Source organism: Tachypleus tridentatus, chromosome 2 (genome assembly GCF_004210375.1).
Source record: "Tachypleus tridentatus isolate NWPU-2018 chromosome 2, ASM421037v1, whole genome shotgun sequence".
Lineage (NCBI taxonomy): Eukaryota > Metazoa > Arthropoda > Merostomata > Xiphosura > Limulidae > Tachypleus > Tachypleus tridentatus.
In genome coordinates, this window is record NC_134826.1 from 9,473,904 (window position 1) to 9,492,852 (window position 18,949).

Consider the following 18,949-nt stretch of genomic DNA (forward strand, 5'->3'; position numbering starts at 1 on the left):
ATACAGTAAACATAAGACTGTTCAGCAAATGTAAAAAGCGTATTATGCAACTTAAACTGTTTTACAGTGATCATATTGTTACTCCGCATGATCTAAACGTCCCAATTTCCCACTGGAAACCTTGTAACACCTATATAACAATAAAACGTGAGTTCTCTGGCTCACGGTAATCGTGTGTTGGCGAAAGAACAAATTACTTTACGTCTTAATTGAACAGAATTCCGAGACTGCGCGAGGTTAGGAAAACCAACCATACGAAAAAAACAAAAAAAAACAACAACAAAACTATAGACAGGACGTCAACTCTCGCGCCATACTTTCACCGTTTCGTCATCGACCGATCATCAGCCCGATGGAAGTTTTAACACTTTTCTAGATTTTCATGTATTAAACATTCTGCGAAGGATATGACGTCACGAATCAATAACTCCTGATGGTATATTGTAGTAAATGGTGTACTGCACGCGATTCTGCACGTTTTAATACAAAATCACGAAATATTTCTCTATATAAATTCATAATTCTTGTGTATAGATATACGAACAAAGACGGTAAGATGGCGGTATTTTTACCATTTCTGTTCCTCTGGTATACACTTTAATCACTTGTTGCTGCTTACAGTACGTTTAATCGTTATTTGAAATAACAAGTAAAGGGTTAATTTTAAAACACAAGAAATTCGTTTGTTTGATATTTTTAAGTTTCAGCAGTAACTCTTTTACACGTAATTTATTTGGTTTTAAGAGACTGTACAGCGAACATGTTTTAACCCTAAACTTCTAAAACACATTTCTTCGAACCTATTTATGAACCAAATAATTTGTAGGTCCCTTACCAGGTGATAAGAAGCCCCTTGCGACCACGCGAATCACAAAAAAATATATACCGCCCACACTGTGATTAAGTCCACCAATTACTCCCATAGTTTTCCGAATTTCTCAGAAAGCTTTTCGATGACTATCTGCACTAGCTAGCTGTCTCTCATTTCGAAGTGATAGACATAAGAGGGAAGGCGTCTAATGACCACTACCTACTGGATTAATCAGACAGTTGGACTTGGTAATCACTCATATAAAATACCTACGGCCAACCATGGAGCGAGGTTCGAATCTCGCATCACAGCTAACCTCTGGGGTACGCTTAGTCGTCCATGGAAAGACGCTTTCCCTCAGTGTTTAACAGTTCCTTAAAATGGTTATTATAATAAGTAAAGGATATAATTAATCAATAACATATAACACGTGGTTACCCCTTATATCGTGCTTCGTTTACAAATTACTCACTTGAACGAGAGGTTTGACTTCATAACACTTTATTGTTTTACAGTGGCGTAGCTAGGGGGGACAAGGGGGTACATCTGTCCCCTAGCGCAGCATCGGGGTGAGGGGCGCCAAACTAATGTTACACAATTAGGAATTATGGCTTGCATTTTGTCACGAGGGGCGCGAAAATTGACTTTGTTCCCGGGCGCTGAAAACCCTAGCTACGCCTCTGTTGTTTTATGTCATAATAAATTCACTTAACATTTGTTTTTAATTCTTTAAACTTCATGCAACATATTTAAACATTTCTCAGATTTTAAAATCCGAACAAAATGAGATTATTCTCAGTATTAACCAAATCATCCCTGTTTGATTCGTGATTAAAAATTTAAGATAAGCTTTATTGAATTTATTATAGATCCTTTTAAGTCTCAGATGATATAACGCTAAAAATTGGGTTTCCATACTACCTGCAGTGTACAGAACACAGATAGCTCACCGTTTAGCTACGATATTAACAGCAAGGTGGATTTTTATCTAACTGAACGTTTCAAGTTCATAAGCTTTGCTCGCCACCTGTCCAATACCTTTCTGATTAATATTACACCAACCTGTCATTCTGTTTTACTAATAAACCAACAATACATTCATTGTGGACAGCACGTGACTTGTACATATTGACATAAGTGTTTTGGAAGGAACTTTCCACATAATTCTTCACTAGACTCCCAGCACTGATAGAATAAGTTATTAAAGTGTATTTAATGGACATTTTAACCACAGTAATATTTAGCTATAACTTAATTAAAGTGATTAATTTAATAATTAAGTTATTAAAGTGTATTTAATGGACATTTTAACCACAGTAATATTTAGCTATAACTTAATTAATGTGATAAAAACAACTGATTAACTTTTAAAACTTAACTTCTTAGTTTGTGAATTTTCTCTCTCGTATCATAAAGAAACGCGTGGCATTTGTAAAAATACGTATTAAAACAAACAATGACAAAACCATCGCTATATATTTGTTTCATTCGAACAGTTTTGGGTGAAACAATGCGATGTCCGATAGATGGCCTTTTCTCAATGACATGCTCATGAAAACACAGCTTGTAATAAGATGTGACGTCACTGTAGCTAGGGTACCTTTTTTATTTTGTATCTGTGAAGAAAAGCCAAATAAACAGTCTATTACACAGCTATGACTTAAAACTATAACCAAACACGTTTTTACACTAAAAACTAAAACCAAATACGTTTTTACACTTAAAACTATAACCAAACACGTTTTTACACTTAAAACTATAACCAAACATGTTTTTAGACTTAAAACTATAACCAAACACGTTTTTACATTTAGAACTATAACCAAACACATTTTTACACTTAAAACTATAACCAAACACGTTTTTAAACTTAAAACTATAACCAAACACGTTTTTAAACTTAAAACTAGCACTTTCATGGGGTCATTTTTTGTTGTTTTTTTCAGAATTTTTCATGAATTCCAAATATGGCGACAGAAAAGACAGGTGAATGTTGGTATGCTTTACCTATAATACAACCCCTCACCTGATTTCGATTTCTGACCCCACTGGAAGAAAGTGAACCGGTTAATTATGGAGACTGGTCACAAACGCTTGTATTACCTGCACGTACGTGGCGGGAACTGGACAGAAAAGTGCACAAAATATCACTGAACATTCGTGATGACGAGAAAAATACCATCCGTTTTTACATATATATCACTGAACATTACACGGGTCTTTCTTGGAAATCAAATACTGTAATTGTGGTTAAATTACACCACACAGCTCACAATTGTGACAATAAAAACAAACAAAACGAAAAACGTTTTATGTATTTTCAATTCTGGAAAACAAATTATAGTTATATAACCACGCGTCATGCGCACGAGATCAAAATATATCATCATTTCATTCTGCGGCCGTGAACAACACGCGAAGGTAGGTTTGTGTTATTTAGACCTAAACTAACGTTTACAAACTGTTTTATATTGTATACTCATAGAAGCCGGTAAAGCGTTAATCTGTGACGCGAAACCGACAGTCGGGATATATAAGGTTACGTTTACATACGGAAAGAAGGAATTTAACACTGATTTGGGCAGACGAAAATGCGAAATTTGAGCAAATAAGCCGTACTACAGGTATACATATATAAGAAACAATGAAACATACATGTTTTTCCACTGTTCTCAAAATGCAAAACACATACAATTTAAACTAAATGTGCTAATACGATCAAAAGGTATGTTGATGAGGCTTAGTTCAAGACGCCATTACACTAATTTACCGGTTTGTTTTTCTTTCAAATATTTTCCAATCTAACATTACTCATTTAACTAGTACGCATACTCTTCTCTCCCAATACTGTAGTCAGATAATGTTTTCAACCCACGCTTTTTGTTTTATAGATTAGTTATTTCAATTGGGTAATGTATCATATTTCTATTTTCTTTGCTCTCGCTAAAATAAGTTCGAGACAGTTTTTCTTCTTCTTCAATACGTCTATTATTAAAGCGTATAAACAGCGCCACCTATACTATTTAATCAAGACGGAGTGACAGTTGTCATTCAAAGTGACGGGAACAGTTATTGATCGCTTAATTTTTTTTAATGATTGATTTCGCATAAAAAACGCTTTATGTTCAGATATTCTTAATGTATGTGCAAGTGTAATGAACTGAAACTGTTAGCAAGACAGGGAATACACAAAAATCTCTTGTGTCTAGACCCTTACGGAATACACAAGAATCTCTTGTGTCTAGACCCTTATGGAATACACAAGAATATTTTGTGTCTAGACCCTTACGGAATACACAAGAATCTTTTGTGTCTAGACCCTTATGGAATACACAAGAATCTCTTGTGTCTAAATCATTACGGAATACACAAGAATCTCTTGTGTTTAGACCCTTATGGAATACACAAGAATCTCTTGTGTCTAGACCCTTATGGAATACATAAGAATCTTTTGTGTCTAGACCCTTATGGAATACACAAGAATCTCTTGTGTCTAGACCATTACGGAATACACAAGAATCTCTTGTGTTTAGACCCTTATGGAATACACAAGAATCTCTTGTGTCTAGACCCTTACGGAATACACAAGAATCTTTTGTGTCTAGACCTTTATGGAATCCACAAGAATCTCTTGTGTCTAGACCCTTATGGAATACACAAGAATATTTTGTGTCTAGACCCTTATGGAATACACAAGAATCTCTTGTGTCTAGACCCTTACGGAATACACAAGAATATTTTGTGTCTAGACCCTTACGGAATACACAAAAATCTCTTGTGTCTACGGTGTCTAGACCCTACGGAATACACAAGAATCTTTTGTGTCAGAAACGGAATACACAAGAATCTTTGTGTCTAGACCCTGGAATACGCAAGAATAGACCCACAAGAATCTCTTGTGTTTAGACCCTTATGGAATACACAAGAATCTCTTGTGTTTAGACCCTTATGGAATACACAAGAATCTCTTGTGTCTAGACACAAGAATATTTTGTGTCTAGATCCTTACGGAATACACAAGAATCTCTTGTGTCTAGACCCTTACGGAATACACAAGAATCTTTTGTGTCTAGACCCTTATGGAATACACAAGAATCTTTTGTGTCTAGACCATTATGGAATACACAAGAATCTCTTGTGTCTAGACCCTTACGGAATACACAAGAATCTTTTGTGTCTAGACCTTTATGGAATACACAAGAATCTCTTGTGTCTAGACCCTTATGGAATACACAAGAATATTTTGTGTCTAGACCTTTATGGAATACGCAAGAATCTTTTGTGTCTAGACCCTTATGGAATACACAAGAATCTCTTGTGTTTAGACCCTTATGGAACACACAAGAATCTTTCGTGCCTAGACCCTTATGGAATACACAAGAATCTCTTGTGTCTAGACCCTTACGGAATACACAAGAATCTTTTGTGTCTAGACCCTTACGGAATACACAAAAATCTCTTGTGTCTAGACCCTTATGGAATACACAAGAATCTCGTGTCTACACCCTTATGGAATACACAAGAATCTCGTGTCTAGATCCTTACGGAATACACAAGAATCTCTTGTGTCTAGACCTTTCGCCTTTGAGTTTTTTTTTGTTTTTTGTTTTTTTATAGAGGTTTAGTCCTCACTTCCCCACCACAGAGTTGTTAATTTTTGTGGGGCGCTACAACTTAGACACTTTTCTTCGTGTTTATTTACACAACCAACGAGGAGAAATACATTTTGAATCAATAAAATGACGTCATGAGTTAAAAAAAACAACAACAATAAATTATGTCCATGTTACGTGTACAGATTTTTAATGATCAAATCTATTTAACAAGACAGAGATTGATAAATATGTGTACTGATTGATCGATAACTTGAGGGAAATTCTTGAGCTAATTACTTACCATGATGAGACGTCGAATCCAACTCCGGAACCATCCCCAGGGCTGGCGAGAGTGGTATCCACGTCCATAGAAACACATTCAGGGTTGTTAGAGCATACATGTATATATTCGGAAGTAGATCTCTCTTGTTTGTTAACTTCATTCTCCAGCGGTAAAGAACCCTACAGGTCGGGTTTTATCTGCTTTACAACTGGCAACAAACTCGCCGTACGTACAGCCCAGACAACCAAACGCGACTGCCCTCACCCGATGCTGACGCGAGATATTCGAGGAATCTCTTTGCGTGTTGAGCATTAGTTACGAGACTATTTCTATCGTGGAGAACGTTCAGCCACAGACCCCGTGTATCACGCACCACTTTTTCCACTCCTCTCAGCCGAAAGGTAACAAGGCACCCCGACGAATGTCATGCTCTGACCTGATGTCACCTACAAATTAAAAGGTTTTTTTTTTATCAATATTAAACAAACCACCATCACTAAACACTCCCAAAACAAATTCAGCTGTTAACCAATCGCGCGATAAATAAACAGATAACCCCTAACCCAAAATGTACTTTTTTATACGTACGTTTATACCCGCCCTTCTTCTTATGTTTTCCTCCATTAAAATTTTTCTAACTACACAACTTATCTTGGGACAAAGTCTGACAAGATAATTCACGAATTTCAATAAAACCCAGCCCTACAAGTTATTCCTAACAACACCACGAGATGGCGAGCCACCTTATCGCCACGAGATGCGCCGTTATTCATGCAGATTTAGCTGCGGGCTCGTGCAACGTGAGATGTGTATTTATTAACTTCATTTTTTTAAGAACCAGCAGGTATATTTAAATATTATTTAACACCACTACATAAGGCCGACCCACGTGACGGTTTATCACAGTTGTCACTATATTATGAGGTTTTAAATGTCTTTTCTCTGTTTGAATAACGCATCATTCACTGGAGGCCAAGATGTTTTTTTTCCTTCTGTTAACTTCGATTATAACTAAACAACAAACGTTTTTTATAAAGCATTATCAAACTTCGGCTTAGGTTTATCTCAAATAAGTTATAATTAAAATGTCTTTCAAACACCTAAGAGATAAGATTTCTAAAGAAGAAAATTCCCAACAAACAAGACAAATAAAAATTAGAATAAAAATAATACTGAAATATGGATTATAAAAAGTAAGGAACACGATATTGGAGATAGTGTTGATAAGGAACAAGATACTGGAGATAGTGTTGATAAGGAACACGATACTGGAGATAGTGTTGATAAGGAACAAGATACTGGAGATAGTGTTGATAAGGAACAAGATACTGGAGATAGTGTCGATAAGGAACACGATAATGGAGATAGTGTCGATAAGGAACAAGATGCTAGAGATAGTGTTGATAAGGAACACGATACTGGAGATAGTGTTGATAAGGAACACAATACTGGAGATAGTGTTGATAAGGAACACGATACTGGAGATAGTGTCGATAAGAAACAAGATACTGGAGATAGTGTCGATAAGGAACACGATACTGGAGATAGTGTTGATAAGGGACACGATACTGGAGATAGTGTTGATAAGGAACACAATACTGGAGATAGTGTTGATAAGGAACACGATACTGGAGATAGTGTTGATAAGGAACAAGATACTGGAAATAGTGTCGATAAGAAACAAGATACTGGAGATAGTGTCGATAAGGAACACGATACTGGAGATAGTGTTGATAAGGGACACGATACTGGAGATAGTGTTGATAAGGAACACGATACTGGAGATAGTGTTGATAAGGAACAAGATACTGGAGATAGTGTTGATAAGGAACAAGATACTGGAGATAGTGTTGATAAGGAACACGATACAGGAGATAGTGTTGATAAGGAACACGATACTGGAGATAGTGTTGATAAGGAACACGATACTGGAGATAGTGTCGATAAGGAACACGATACTGGAGATAGTGTCGATAAGGAACACGATAATGGAGATAGTGTCGATAAGGAACAAGATGCTAGAGATAGTGTTGATAAGGAACACGATACTGGAGATAGTGTCGATAAGGAACACGATACTGGAGATAGTGTCGATAAGGAACACGATACTGGAGATAGTGTCGATAAGGAACAAGATACTGGAGATAGTGTCGATAATGAAGAAGATACTGGAGATAGTGTCGATAAGGAACACGATACTGGAGATAGTGTTGATAAGGAACAAGATACTGGAGATAGTGTTGATAAGGAACACTATACAGGAGATAGGGTTGATAAGGAACACGATACTGGAGATAGTGTTGATAAGGAACACGATACTGGAGATAGTGTCGATAAGGAACACGATACTGGAGATAGTGTCGATAAGGAACACGATAATGGAGATAGTGTCGATAAGGAACAAGATACTAGAGATAGTGTTGATAAGGAACACGATACTGGGGATAGTGTTGATAAGGAACAAGATAATGGAGATAGTGTCGATAAGGAACACGATACTGGAGATAGTGTTGATAAGGAACAAGATACTGGAGATAGTGTCGATAAGGAACACGATACTGGAGATAGTGTCGATAAGGAACACGATACTGGAGATAGTGTCGATAAGGAACACGATACAGAAGATAGGGTTGATAAGGAACACGATACTGGAGATAGTGTCGATAAGAAACAAGATACTGGAGATAGTGTCAATAAGGAACAAGATACTGGAGATAGTGTCGATAAGGAACACGATACTGGAGATAGTGTCGATAAGGAACACGATACTGGAGATAGTGTCGATAAGGAACACGATACTGGAGATAGTGTTGATAAGGAACACGATACAGGAGATAGTGTTGATAAGGAACACGATACTGGAGATAGTGTCAATAAGGAACACGATACTGGAGATAGTGTTGATAAGGAACATGATACTGGAGATAGTGTCGATAAGAAACAAGATACTGGAGATAGTGTCAACAAGGAACAAGATACTGGAGATAGTGTCGATAAGGAACACGATACTGGAGATAGTGTCGATAAGGAACACGATACTGGAGATAGTGTCAATAAGGAACACGATACAGGAGATAGGGTTGATAAGGAACACGATACTGGAGATAGTGTCGATAAGGAACACGATACTGGAGATAGTGTTGATAAGGAACATGATACTGGAGATAGTGTCGATAAGAAACAAGATACTGGAGATAGTGTCAATAAGGAACAAGATACAGGAGATAGTGTCGATAAGGAACAAGATACTGGAGATAGTGTCGATAAGAAACAAGATACTGGAGATAGTGTCGATAAGGAACAAAATACTGGAGATAGTGTCGATAAGGAACACGATACTGGAGATAGTGTCGATAAGGAACAAGATACTGGAGATAGTGTCTATGTTAATTACTCAAACTGTAAAACCGTGTTTTCACTGTACCAAATATAATTCTAGGTAATAGCTCAAAACCAAAATGAAGGCTTACAGTTTGAGTAAATAATGTCTATGGTACCTACAATCCTGTTCCTTCAATCCTGTTCCTACAGACCTGTTCCTTTGGTGCTGTTCCTACAGTCCTGTTCCTTTCTTTTTATGATCTATATCTGTAGGTTTTTCGATTCCAATTTTTTTTATATTTCCTGTTTGCTGGCTTTTTTTATGGTCAACAAAGGGCAAAGGATTAATTAACATGGTAGCTAACTTTACATATTGTAATGTTAACAAACATCGGTAACAGCTAGCTGATACGGTCGTGATGATTTACTGTAGCTACTAATAAGTTGATCGCATTAATTCGAGATGTAAAATGTGAAGCTGCAGCAGGAAATTGATATGGAGATCTGTTTGAGCATGTAATGGGGATTTATAGCTTCTGTGTAACTAAATTATCTTCACATAATATATAGCAATGGACAAATATATGTTTAGACTAAGACATAACCTTTATTAATGACGTATAAAATTTTACTAGTAGAAAAGCCGGCTTCTCAATTAAAACATGTGTCTGAAGCATCGCTTTAGGTTAAAACTCGTTCACTTCACACATAATATAGGGGTTGGCTACCTAAAAACACCGATTGTATAGTATACATAAAACATTGGGAATGTACATATTACAGTAGCCTAATACTAATCTTTTACTGACTGATAATTCCTGTACTGGAGCTCTTCAGAGGAACATCAATATTTGTAAGAAAGCGAACTTCAAGGGGTAATGAAAACATCGTTTACTCTAGATTTATGATGTTTTTGTTTTTTTTAGCTTATGTTAAATATAGAAGAAACAAATCAACTATTTTATTCGTCTACAATTTCTGCACTATCGTATTTACTGCAACCTATCCAGCCGTTTTTGGTCTAGTATGTCAAGAGAATAATTATAATAAAATAAGAAGACTTACAAACACGCCATTTTGAGATACGTTTCTTTTAGTTGGAAGTCTAAAATGTGTGCTTTTTATGTGTGTACAACCGTAGCAATCAACAATAAAGATTTGTTCGAGCTAAATCTTTATTGTTTTAGGTACTTTTTGCTAGAATGTTCCATTACGGTTTTGTGCAATTCCTTACGATCACTATTATGAACCACTATTGTAATCCCATGATTGCAGTACATAACACAAATATACAAAGGCCCTTTAACAAATTTGTTCGAAATCAAACATGTAGAGAATTGCTCTTCGAAAGAAAACCTCCTCCTGGGAAATCCTGCCTTATATCGATTTGGTTTCTCGCAAAGTCATACAAGGGTTATCTGTGCTAGCCGTCCCTAATGTAGTGGAGACAGACCAGAGGTAAGGCAGCTAGTCAACACCACCTACTGCCAACTCTTGAGGTACTATTTTATAAATAAATAGTCTGATTAATAGGAATGCCCCCACGGACGAAAGGGCGAGCATGTTTGGTGTGACGGGAATTCGAACCTTCGACCCTGATATTGCGAGTCGAATATCTTAACCAACAGGCTATGTCAACCCCTTTTTGTTTTGAAACCAGCTTACTGGAAAATACATATATACATACACACATCAGAATACTTGAATTAGTGACGATTTGAACCTCATCGGCTGTTTAAGTGAATTATTTAAGAAATCTATTTATATACCAAATTGCTTGTGGGTCTATTAATCTTTTGGTTAGACATTTCGAAATACATAGTAATATACGAGTGAACTAAAAAATATACGTAATTATTTTATCATGAATATTGAATTAATTACTGCACTAGCAGAGTTGTCTATTTATTTTGCATACGAAAAAAAGCCAAAATTACAGAATGTTTTTGGTTACTTCCTTACAATAAAAATTAATTTAGTGTTAACATGCAGTTGTAAAATTTACAAAATGTAAAATGAGTTGGTAGAAATTTTACAGAAAATCAAGGAAGCTCGTAAAGAATGACGTGTTTTAAATCAACACTGGGCCCCGGCATGGCCAGGTGGTTAAGGCACTCGACTCGTATTCTGAGGGTCATGGGTTCGAATCCCCGTCACACCAAACATGCTCGCCCTTTCAGCCATGGAAGCGTTATAATGTGACGGTCAATCCCACTATTCGTTGGTAAAAGAGTGGCCCAAGAGTTGGCGGTGGGTGGTGATGACTAGCTGCATTCCCTCTTGTCTTACACTGCTAAATTAAGGACGGCTAGCTCAGATTGCTCTCGAGTAGCTTTGCACGAAATTCAAACCAAACATCATCACTTTGACGTAGTATTAGACAAGTGCCGTTACTAAACCTATATAAATATCATGTTGTTTGTCCATGACTATTTTTTTAAACCACAACTGGTATGTAGGTTCATTCGGTCCTTGAGCGGGTAGATACAAAATTGTGGTTTCCCATTTTGTGTTGGGCAGTTTTTATGAGCGTTTTTTTTTTTGTTCTTTTTACAATTGCATATAAGGGAAGCAATATTTCATGTTCTGCGAAAACCTTTCATTAATTACTTCCATGCAGGGGATGAATACTCCAGCTAGTTTACTTATAATTTATAAAATTATAATTAAATGCAGTACCTGCTTATATAAATCGTCTAACATTACTGCTACAACATAAATGATTGTTCAACCTACACTTTGTAAAAATCACTGGAAGAACTGTTACTAAAATTACCTTTTATTACCGGTAAGTCCTTCAGAACTTTAAAACTTACGTCAACTTACATTTTTATCCGAGATAACACAAATTTATAAGATTTGATATTTACTTTATCCTTATATTTTATCCACTAAAACCTAATACATCCCAGGAAACAACTGTGTCAGTTCTCCAACACGTTACTACATCCTTCAATTTTAAAGTGAACCGTACAATTTTAGACCCTTACACTCAAATGTACACTTGGCAGTTCAAAGAATGCCTTATAGAGGGCGACAATTCTGACAAATTAACTTTTTCTCAGAATTTATATTGTGGTTAAAGTTGTTTTTTTTTTTTTCTAATTTCACGAACACACTGAATACCTTTTGAACGATGTGAGTGTGCGACTATAATGTTTAAACGTTTTAGAAATAAATGTTTATACATTTTAATGGTACCTGTTAAGATATTTCATAAAACTTACGATAGCATAGATTGTATTCAACTAAAAATGTAAACAAACATATATATTCAGTCATTGTACAATGTTGAATCCAGGACTTTCTAAAAGAAAAGAGCAACACAAAAACATGAAATTATCTCTTGTATTATGTGACAAAAACACAAACCAATAACATGAAACAAAATAACTGATTCTCTCTTGTATAACTTCTTAGGCGAAATGCTCTTGGTATATACTGGTATAATACCAGTTACGTTTACAAAGTCTTTAAAGTCTGGCAAAAGTTTGAGTTTAACAGGATATGCTTACATCTCTCTTTAACGACAATAAAAGTAAATAAAAATAAAATAAATATATTTAAAGGTAAAGTCCTGCAATAGTGTAAGTCTACGAGAGTCACCGAAACAATAAAAATAAATGTATTTAAGGGGTTTTAAAATAAGTTTAATCGTTGATAGATGGGTTTCCCATTTCACCTGATTGTCAGGTTTTACGTATGGGCCATATTCTTTATTATAGGTGTTTGTGACTTGAAGGTAAATTTCAGTTATAAACAAACAGCACAGAGTCCACTTGTTTTAAAATAATATGTTAAAGCAAGTCAAATATTTATACCAATGTTCATTACACTGCTTGTTTTCACAGTTATACTGAGAGCTTTAAATAATTGTTTCTTTTCGCAAAGCCTGGTTAAATTACTTTATCACACAACTGACAATACGAATTAATTTTGTCTACTCTATTTTGATGATATACTCTGCGATAATTTCACATTAAAAATCGCCACTGTATGCTCTTTATGGCTAAACTCAAAATCGTGCGGTTTACATTCAACTATATCGAACTAAATTTTCAACGCGTACTTATACCCTGACAAAGGTCTAGAACGTTTCAAACAGTGTTAGATATTATGATGCAATAATAATTAACCAAAACAACGAGAAAAACTTAGAAGGTTCTAGTAACATGACGCAATAATATGACAACCACCAATTCTTAACTACCGAACTGCACAATGTATGATTCGTAAACAGTTACGATAAAATTGTCGCTTCTAAAAATAATTAACTTTAATAGTCATGCTGTATAAATGATCTAAACCACAATACTGGCATTAAAAGTAAACTGAAACAGTATCTAGCACTGATTCTAGCAAAGATATCCAAAAGTACTGGGCTTGAAAAGGATTGATATAAATGTGAGCCTGAAATGTCCCTTTTCATTATCTTCATCAACAGCACATGAACCGTTAATCTGAGATAAGATACCCATCTAGGTGCGGCATAAGACACAACATTCACGTGGCGTCAGCTTCATCTAATTTGTAGCCAACGTCCTCGCACACTTCTCATTCAATACATTAGAGCAGTAAAATTAAAACAACACCAAATTGCACCCTTTCAGGTCCTACATCACACCTAAAACCCAACACAAATGATACGGTTCGTCTTAACACTTATTCAGCATTTTTAGGGGTTACATCAAAGTTCCTTTACCAAACTTCATTGAAACTGCTTTGACTAGTTCTTCACAACAGGTCTGCATACAAAGTGAAAATTAATTTCCCAATTTTTTTTTTCTTGTGTTAGCAAGTACACAGAGGGAGTTGAGAAAGTTCAGACGAACTCCCTGTTTATCGCGGCTTTGAATCACGGTCACACCAAAAAAAAAAAAAAAACATAAATGCTTCATAAGTTGAATACTACTATGGAAAAAGGTGATTGACAAAGCCATGCAAGGAGTTCAGAACCATGCTTCCTTGGTAAAAATGTTTGTAATTTTAACTGAAAATGGCACACTTTGACTGTGTCTAGGACTGTTTTTACATGTATGTATGCAACTTAGAGAGAAGTGGCTAGGCTCATTTTGTCCTGAACAGGTTTCTTCCCTGATGTTTAAAAGTGTGGGTAAAAGGATTTGGAACATTTCCTGAAATATTTCAAGTGAGTCACTCTTTGGAATGGCTGGCCTCAAGATGCAACACTGGATTCCGAATTTGGGTGAACAAGTACCAGAATCAACTGAGTAAGGAACAACTCTGGCACTAGAACACAGTCATGGCTGAGAACAGAACTATTAATCCAACTTTGCTGTTGGATACACACGACTGTTTAGTTAATTTAGTGTCCTAACATTTAATAATCATTTAATTTTCATAACAAGAGCATCAAAAGTCAATTATTTTAAAAACGATAGTTATGAGAAATTTCATTACGTAACTCTGTAAGAGTCGTAGGTTGTGTGCGTTACTTCAATTGTTTTAATTTGACGTCACATTACTCGAGACCCGGCATGGTCAGGTGATTAAGGCACTCGATTTATAATCTGAGGGTCGCGGGTTTGAACCCTCGTCACAACAAACATGCTTACGCTTTCAGCCGCGGGTGCGTTATTATGTTATGGTCAATCCCATTATTCATTGGTAAAAGAGTAGCTCAAGAGTTGGCGGTGGGGAGTGATGACTAGCTGCCTTCTCTCTAGTCTTACACTGCTAAATCAGAGACAACCAGTGCAGTTAGCCCTCGTGTAGCTTTGCTTTGCTCGAAATCTAAAAAACAACCACATTACTCGAACCTTCTGTATTTTTTTGTTACCTTAAATGAATATTGTTGCATCACAGAGTCTCGTAACATTTTTCTTTCAAAATTTGTAGTGCATACTGGAAAAATTTACAATTTTGATAAAAAGTTTAGAAATAAATCACCTTTACATTCCTTATACATATATTATATTGTTATTACAACCAGCGTCTTGCTTTTGAAAAAGACACAAAAGCGAAACATTAATTACATATAGACGATGATGTGAGCGGAAGTTTGGTCAGAAAACATTAAGTAAGTGAAAATTGAGTGAAACTACGTGAATATTAGTTTAGCCCTAACAGACGATACGTTAAAACGAGTTTTACATTTTAACAGAGATAGGAAGAAGTTATCTTGTCACAGGGTATTCTAAAATAACTGATCTTTTAATGAAAAGAAGACAATTATTTAAAGTTTGGATGCAGTTGTGGTAACCCACGGGATAATGTAAATAAATTTTTCACTGATAATATCATGATAAAAGTAGAGAAGAAATAATTCGTTTTGTTCGTTGGACTGAACTAGCTTGTGTGGACTTTTGACAAGAAAAGAGAATTATTTAAAGCTTTATATACAACTGTTGTAGGCAATATTGTGCAGAGTTTTTTCTTGTACTTATGTTTGTCTTGTTTTCAATATATTATTCTAAAACAAGTGGATTTTGTGCTGTCCATTTATTGTTCAAATTTATCGCCAACAAGCCACAGACACCTACTGTAAAGTATCATAGCCTTTCTAAAAAGCTGGCACCAGTCGAATTCCAGGACCAAGAGATGGGTTTTACTGAGAGATTGGTCATTTACATGGATGATATGACAGTTGCATGTTAAATCTATTTTGTTTGTTTGCAAAGCTACACGAGGACTAACTGCACTAGTTGTCCCTGATTTAGCAGTGTAAGACTAGAGGGAAGGCAACTAGTCATCACTACCCACCGCCAATTTTTGGGCTACTCTTTTTACCAACGAAGAATTCGATTGACCGTCACATTATAATGCCCCCACTGCTGAAAGGGCGAGCATATTTGGTGCGACCCTCAGATTATGAGTCGAGTGCTCTAACCACCTGACCATGCTAGGCCAAGAAAGTCTGATAATTTACGGAATAGGAGATATAAAATAACAAGTGATGTTGGGTAAAGTTTTTTAATCATGACAAAAGCAAATGTGACAACGAATTATCATTCATCATGATGTTATGTCATGCAGTGCTATAGAATTATTATTTTTTAATTAAACGTGCTCATATTTGATGGGGAAACACAACCTTCTATGGTTGTGATGTATGCCTTACCCTCTAAAATATAATGATCAGAAAAATATATACACCACAATGTTCAGAAGAATATATATACATTAATTAAGATATACTATATTGATTTACCTGAAAGGCGAGGAAAGATTGTCATGTCAAAATAATTTTTATAACAAAAGGTATAAATATTTCAGAATAGAGAATGGGATTTGTTTAGTCAACAGAATGGATGTAATTCAGTTCTGACTCGCTAGGTTGTCACTTCCTCCTCTCAACAATATCAAATAAAGGGTTACGGTATTTGCACATTTAATATATTGACACCCTAACATTGTTTGTTACTGGCAAACTATCATACATTAGCTAAAGAGAAATCATAGACTGAACCTGATGAGTTGGCGGATGGCTAGAATATTGTTTTGTATCCTATTGCTGCTAACAATAAAAGACGAGTCAGATGAGGCACAATACGCATATTAATTGTTAGTTAAGAAGCTAATGATAACCTCCTGACCAATGAAACTGGTGTTGACTGTCAGACCAGCAACTAGTACAATTACTTGATTGTATGTTCAGTGACACTAAAAGGTAATCCTTCCTAGCTATTAGGTACTGTTTCATAGTGAAATTTATGCTCCAGAGTCTAGACGGACGATTATCCTATGATCACGACAAAGTAAGTGTTTAATATGATTTTTTTGGGTATATATTTCATCTACTTGATACTAACACTTTCTTGCATAAATTTATGGGTTGAGAGTAGCCATTTATGACCATTTAAGAAATTATAAATTTACTTTATCATAAATTATTGTGTAATTTTATGTATGGCAAAGTATTTTTTCTAGTATTATATGGATTAAACAAAGAAGTTCTTGCGGCAACATAGTATTGCTTGGTCTTCCACACAACTTTTATGTTTCAAATTGGTAACAAATTAATCTGATGCAGTCTTCTTGGAGTCCTTGTTTAAATATTTTTTCCCACTTTTTGCGCTACTTAGTATCATTTTACTGTTGAAATCGGAGATAAAAACCTTCACTGTTTATGTGATGACTGTTGACAAATTTGCTCCAAGTTAAGAAGACCATTTGGGACCTGATTTAGTCTTGATGAGGATAAATTGACATTTCTAAAGTACTCGGATTATAAGGTTTCCAGTTTTTGCCTTTATTTGATTTTGTTTTAAATTCACATGTTTTCTAACATCATGGAAGAAAGAAAGACAATTCTATTCTTTAAAGTATCTTACGAATCAACACTCTGGCGTCTCCAAACTTTCCCCTATCACCCAACAGTTTGTAAATCCGCAAACCACATAACAGACAAAACATGAACATTTTTATTTTCAAAAAATAGAAAATTAACAAATCAATCTGAAACAGAAAACAAAACAGAGTAAAATAGAAATGAGCTTTAAAACTGAAAACAAAGAAAAACAGGTATTGTAGTCATTTTATCCGCGATACCACAAAAAGTGAACTTTAAGAAGAATAAACATGAAAACGATAATTCTGGTTGATTCACATGTATACCATCTGTAAAAGAAACCTCCGGGTAGTTTTTTAGAACCTTACAACACTTTAACATAAAGACATCTTACACACCGTTCAGCAATCTTATAAAATGATTTTTTATTTAAAAGACTCTTACGCCTTTATCAACAGATAGCGTCTAAATGTTTCTACAAAGATGTGGAGGAATTCTTAATCGGTGAAACGTGAACATTATTTCCTGGAGCATGGTTTGGTGTGACGGGGATTCAAATCCATGACCCTCAAATTACGAGTCGAGGGCTTTAACCATTTGGCCACTGGGTTCCTAGAGAATGCAACCTACGAACCAGACATTACAAATATGGCAATCTTAACACGGGGAGGTAATTTCGGTATATATATATATATATTTATTATATGTGTGTGTAATATATTTATATATATATGTATACATAAACATCAAATTTGTTTCAATCGTATTGTTTCCGACACCTCTAATTACTTTTGTAAACTTCAGTAGGGTTGGTTTCTTTGCTTTTGAAAGCTGAACACCGTTGTCCCTGTAACTATATAGATAATATAAAATTATAATAATCATAATATTCGGTTCGTAGTGATTACATTAAAGTTTAATTTTCGCTTTTTAAGGTACCCTGCATGGCCAAGCGCGTTAAGGCGTGCGACTCATAATCTGAGGGTCGCGGGTTCGCATCCCCGTCGCGCCAAACATGCTCGCCCTTTCAGCCCTCGGGGCGTTATAATGTGACGGTCACTCTCACTTTTCGTTGGTAAAAGAGTAGTCCAAGAGTTGGCGGTGGGTGGTGATAACTAGCTGCCTTCCTTCTAGTCTTACACTGCTAAATTAGGGACGGCTAGCACAGATAGCCCTCCAGTAGCTTTGAGCGAAATTCAAAAACAAACAAACTCTTTATCGAAAATAAGATTGAAAATATAAACTGTGACGTAGAGGTTTAATACATTTTTAATACGCCGTACGTTCTGCTGTGGTCTACAGTTTCGCCCATTCAAGGTTTATCAGCATAGCCTGAGTGAAAAACACTAAAGAAAAGCATCGCCTCTTATAATGGCGATGTATATATAACATTTATGAAGCTTAATTAACTCACTATTTAGTAACCTAGATTTGTGAATAATATTATGGCACCGCTTCTTGCGTTTACAAAGTTACTGTTTATACATATTCTGTCACTATGAAGAAATTGTTAGAAATAATATCATGTAACAAGCTATGCCTTATTTAAACATTTTTAGAAAAAGCGTAGTGGCAGAATATCCATCCTCTTTTTAAAGTCACCTCACTTCATCCACAGGAGTTCTTGACATACACCTTAGTTTATTATATATTGAAAAACTAAATTTTCCGATGCGGTTGTAAGATTA

General features: G+C 35.5%; 1 protein-coding gene across 2 annotated transcripts in view; it reads right to left on the minus strand.

Annotated features, from left to right (window-relative positions):
* LOC143237840 (semaphorin-2A-like) overlaps positions 1-5,976 on the minus strand; it is a 44,719-nt gene extending 38,743 nt beyond the window's left edge. For both annotated transcript variants that reach the window (XM_076477509.1, XM_076477499.1), the window contains exon 1: positions 5,708-5,976. In XM_076477509.1, coding sequence (XP_076333624.1) covers positions 5,708-5,849 — 142 coding nt within the window. In that variant the 5' untranslated portion in view covers positions 5,850-5,976. The remainder of the gene's footprint in view (positions 1-5,707) is intronic.
* Between the last annotated feature and the right edge of the window lie 12,973 nt (positions 5,977-18,949).